The sequence below is a fragment of the Atta colombica genome, unplaced genomic scaffold, assembly GCF_001594045.1.
Source record: "Atta colombica isolate Treedump-2 unplaced genomic scaffold, Acol1.0 scaffold181, whole genome shotgun sequence".
In the NCBI taxonomy this organism is placed as follows: domain Eukaryota; kingdom Metazoa; phylum Arthropoda; class Insecta; order Hymenoptera; family Formicidae; genus Atta; species Atta colombica.
Window position 1 is genome coordinate 286,559 of NW_017259273.1, and position 5,660 is coordinate 292,218.

The 5,660-nt window shown below is 30.6% G+C and overlaps 1 protein-coding gene across 4 annotated transcripts in view; it reads right to left on the reverse strand.

Annotated features, from left to right (window-relative positions):
- LOC108686458 (V-type proton ATPase 116 kDa subunit a-like) overlaps window positions 1-4,252 on the reverse strand; it is a 29,531-nt gene extending 25,279 nt beyond the window's left edge. For all 4 annotated transcript variants that reach the window (XM_018191783.1, XM_018191786.1, XM_018191785.1 and 1 more), the window contains exons 1-2: window positions 3,957-4,252; window positions 3,482-3,787 (exon numbers count right to left, since the gene is read on the reverse strand). In XM_018191783.1, the coding sequence (XP_018047272.1) occupies window positions 3,482-3,787; window positions 3,957-4,073 (423 nt within the window). In that variant the 5' untranslated portion in view covers window positions 4,074-4,252. The remainder of the gene's footprint in view (window positions 1-3,481; window positions 3,788-3,956) is intronic.
- Window positions 4,253-5,660: the final 1,408 nt, after the last annotated feature.

Genomic DNA, 5,660 nt, shown 5'->3' on the forward strand with positions numbered 1-5,660 from the left:
AATTAATAATACTTTCTAAATATAGTTTACATAGATTTTAATAAAAGAAATTTAAAAAATGATTTTTAATTAAAAATATCCAAATTTTATAAATTCAAATTTTACATATTTACATTTTACAAATATCTGAACGTTATCGAACGAATACGTTTCATGAAAAGTGCAAATCACAAAGCCTTTAAAGAATTAGTATGTATAACTTTCTCTAAATAATGTGTATTGAACAAATTCATCCAATATTGCAGACATTAATATAATTCATGCAACTTGTCATCAATTAATTATTATTATTGATTATGCAAAGCTTCATGCTTCGTGCCTATAATTAGTTCATATGTGGGAGTTTTCATGGTTCTATTAATTTTATAGTGATCTTACATTAATTTCAACGACAATAATTTTGTGTAGTGTTTTATATGTTTATATGTCATGATAATGTATATTTCTATAATATATTTCTATTGTTTTATTATTTGCCACTAAGAAAATCTATCTGCTCTTAAAACTTTAGGGAAAGTGATTTAAAACATTTAAATACCTAATTATTGCCATAAAATATGGCATTATAGATATCAAAAAATTATTTGAAATTCCTAAATAATTGCTGCGTATGAATATCTTGTAAGTAAATGCACACGTGCAAACATATCTGTTTCCAAACATACATTTCACGAATTATAATACATCTTTACTTTAAAAAAGAAAAATTAAAATTAATAAAACAAAATAAAAAAGACAGAAATAAAAAATATATAACAGTTGTTCTTGTGAACTGAACTTTTGCACCAGTTTATCTTTCTTCCTCTTCTTTTCTTCTGAAGAAAAAAAGAAGAAAGATGAACTGGTGCAAAAGTTCAGCTGAAAAGAACATTCCTATTAATACACTAAAACAAAAGAAGAAAAGTTAACAAAAGACATGACACAGAAAATCGGAATAAGAAAATATATTTTGTGTGTGTGTATGTGTGTAAAAAAGATATATTAAATATAAAAATAAAAAGAATTTTCAGAATATTAACGGTTGTGTTTTTAAAAGATACAAACTAATCCGAGACAGTTCATGTGCAAAGGTGCCAAGACACTGTCGATACAAAAAGAACAACAATAATATATAGTCTCTCTTGGTTGCTATACACAATATAAGTAAACTAACAACAAATAGTTTCTCCAATCTAGGATCAAATGTTAAATATAATTAAATATGTATAATATGAATCCGTACGAAAGTCGCGACGATACTAAATAACTCTCAAGGAACGTAAAGGGAGACAGGGCGGAGCGAGTGACTTGTGTCCTTTGCAGCAGTGGCTTTTTGTTAGTTGGCAACACTAACACATTAATAATCCTAAAATCACTCAACAATATATGATTAGTAACAGTACAAAACGAGGGCATTCTTATGTCTGAGAATTCTTAGAAGTAGCAAAGATTCGCCACTTTTCATCAGTCTTATTTAGAGATGTAAAATTACATCTCTAATCTGTCAAATTCAATGTGACGATGACTTATAGTAAAATTACGGTAAGATGATAATTTATTGATAATTTTGGTAAAATTCGGTCTTTTGTGTAAAAATTGGCTGTATTCATATTTTCCACACTAATATATAAACAATAACATAAAACAATATTCTTCTTATATTTTCATTAAATTTCTCACGACTTAGTAAAACTGAATCTGAAAGCATTTATTATCACTAAAACTTTGCTTTTCTCACTAAGGGCTCCATGTACAGAATCTATTTGAAAAGTATATGTAATGTTGAAACTTAATATTATTCTTTTTAAATTTCTATACATAATATTGCCGAAATTTGAAAAAATTTTTTTACTGTATGTAATTTTCTATATGCAATATACACAATTATATGTATATATGTACTAACTATATGTATATATATCAATATACAATATCATAATATTTTATAAAAAATACACAAGATATCCCAACATTCGCGACTTAAAATACTACAACAAGAAATTCTTCGAAAAATTAAATAGAAAAATTATAAAAATTATTAATTTGTAAATTTATTATTTTAGTAATAGTTTTTAAGACATAATAGTTTAAATGTAACCAATTACAAATTACATTTACATAATCATGTAAGTATTAGTGCGTGCTCACTAGCGCTTACTAATACCTATTATCACACGTACAACTTAATGTAGTCTATAACTGACTATATTATTACTTAAAAAATTACTACTAAAATAAAAATTTATATATTTATATAACTTTTTTATTTCATTTTTTGAAAACTTTCTTTTTATAATATTTTAAATCACAGAATTTTGGAACATCCTGTAGATGAGTTAAATAAATGTTCCATTCATCTTAAAGTTCCATTCATCTTAAAACCAAATGATTTTTTTAAGATTTATATCAAAATTTTTTTATTTCTACAATTTTTCCAAAAGTATTTTGCTTAGTTTTTGAAGATTACTGGGTTATTTACCGTAATTTATAAAGTAAATTATCACATAAGGTTCGTTCTCTAATCTTATTTCATTTTGCTTCTAAGCAACTTCGCTGCATCTGCATAAAGTTGCATAAGTGCAAAGACAGGCTTTTGTGATATATCTAATTCACACAGTCTTCAGCTTTTCATGCATCAGAAAAAATTTGGCTCAGCTTGTAGCCTTATTCTTCCCTCCCTCTTTCTCTCCCCTCCCTCCCTCCCTCTCTTTCTCTCTTTCAAGTACAGATATCCTTTAATCAATAATTTGACTTTTATTTTTTATAATATATTACAAGATTGTCACTTCAACAAGATCTCCTCGTGCAAAGATCTTCCAAGTTTTTATAAAGATACATTTCCTTTACGTCATTTCCAAATAATTTATATCGTTAGAAACATTAAGCAGCTTTACAAAGAAATCCCATTAAAGTGATAATATGTTTCACACTGAAGCGTATTCACACTAATCTCTACATCTGAAAGAAAACACGCGCGATTTACACGATAATATCGATTAACGGAAATGTAAGCCAAACAAGTATAAGGCTGTAAGTTGCAACATTAATTTTTTACAATACATCTTGTCTCTTGTGCGAAAATTTATAATTGTAGCAAACAGAGCAGAATGAATTCCCGGCAAGTGTCTTGAAAGCAAAAATAAATAACTGCGCTTTGCACTAACTAAAAACTAAAGTATCCAATTGAGAAAGAATTCTTATATGTCCATCGACTCGACATTCACAAATGACAACACCATTTCTGATATTTACAATCCATTGCAAAAGTTGTCCCCAACCAGATTCACATTCATATTTTACAGAAACGATCGACAGACTAAGAACTAGATACATCCGCTTTTTATAATTCCATGAATATTCTTGTTTTCTGATGAGCAGATCCGGAAGCAGATCTACTCTTGACAGTTTGTAATATTCCAAAAAATAAATTTGCCTGATACTTTTATGCGTTATGTCCTAAATCATTAGACAGAGGCAATAAGGATTTGTGTGATGCACTTACCTCGTCAAAAAAGACCTGAGTCTTTCGCAAAATATGCTTGAGTTCGGTTAGTTCCAGGAAGTTACGTTTGAGTGCCTCAGCATTCTGATTTACTTCCCGCAACTCGTTCTCCAGTTTCTCAAAGGTAGCTTCCAGGTCGATCATTTCCCGGGGTTGGGGAGCCTCTGGATTTTCTCCAGTATCCAACATTGGAATGCCATCCTTCTTGATTTCTTTCTCCAGATAACGCAGCTTGCGTTCCATCTCATCACAACGTCGTACCTCATTGACAAACTTCCGTTGGAAAGCATTGACGTCGGGATTTAACTAAAATAAGATAAATATACATAATAAAACAAAGATATAATAAAACAAAATAATGATAAGGTATAATGATAACAATCTACAGTTATCAATTATCTATGAAGGAGAAAATTATTGGGCCACTAAGAGGTAAGAGAAAATGATAAGAAACGCGATTATTATAGGCACTTACATCGCGAAACTGTACTAAACCGAGTTCGCCGAGCTCGGAGACGCAAGCATACGCAGCTTCACTTTGAAGGAACAGCTGACATAAAGTCATCTCCTCGCTGCGAAAGAGCGAACCCATTTTTGTGATTGAAAGTGCTGCAATGATCAAGTAGGTTTTATTTCATCGACTGACACTTGGTCACACACTTGGTTCTCGTTATCGTCTGCTTGAAACTGCGATCATGGATGGAACCATACGTGATAATTACGATAACGGACCGTAAGGTAACGCGAACGATCGATTAGTCACGAGATGCATGAGCGCAAGTCGCGTGGTAAGAATGACCTTGCTACACCCATGATATAAATACAAGAATTGGGTTCGGAAATCCCACCTGAGTGACCTGTATTATCTTATCCTTATTTAACATTGGGTGAATAAGAAGATAAAATGATACACGGGGAATTTGGATAATATTTCTGAACGCAGTCAAAGATATGTTCTTGCGCATATTTCGGAAAGAAGAGCAATCAGGAACATTGTTCAAGTCTACGTCAGAATGGAGTTCATGGAATATAAAAAATAGGAGGCTGAACTTACATGGACAAAATCGTCAAAAAGAGTGGTCAAAAGTTATCATCTAAATTAGTTTCGAACCTAAAGACTCTTTAATCAGAGATAGACCATAAGGATTTCGTCAAATTCTTCGAGTGAGAAAGGAGTATAGGTCATCTCACCCACCAATCTCCTCCACCAATAGCAGTGTGTATACATAGTACACCGCTATTGGTGGAGGAATGAGATGGATTTATACTCCTTTCTCGCTCGAAGAAATTTAACGAAATTCTTAGGGTGAAATCACATGGTGCGGAATAGGACTGCGGAATAGAGAATGCATCATTGAAGCAACCAATCAGCGTTATTCTACATTTGATGTTATGAAATAGAGAATGTCTATAACCTAATCGTAACTATAATCTAACTATAACCTAATCGTAACCATGTTTTTGTAATAAACCATGTTTTTGTATTTTGAGAGGTTAAAATAATTTGAGGCTGAGTGAAATAATATGATGAAATCGTGTAATGTTGAGTAATGTTGAGACGAATAAAGTAAAAATGACAAAATCTAAGTGCGTAAATATAAAGATCAAAAAACAATGACTCATAAAAAAACAATGACACGTACAACTTCAGCGTGCTCTGTTCACATAATGCGGAAAAATGATAGTAAATGCTAAATGATAGTAAATTAAAGTGATTCAAAAAATTGTTATGAGATTGTAAATATTAATTATAAATATTAATTATAAATATTAAATACTACACAGTGACAATTGTTTTTACAATTTATTAAATTATATTTCATTTTAATAAGCAAATTATTAACATAAAGTTAGTAATGTTTAACTTATATTCATTCTGGATACGTCCTTGACACACCAACATAGCACACAAAATTTTCATGATAGAGAAGGGTGGAATAGCGCTGATTGGTTGCTTCAATGACGCATTCTCTATTCTGCAATCCTTTTCCGCATTGTGATTTCACCTTTAAGCCGGAATCAGACTACGCATTAAAAAATGAGATTGAAGATTGAAAGATTGAAGTTTGACCAATCAGAACAAAAGAAACCAAAATTTTTTGTCTTCATTGATAAAATTTCAATCTTTAATCTTCAATCTCAATATTTAGTGCATAAGCCTTGTGTCCACGATGCTAGA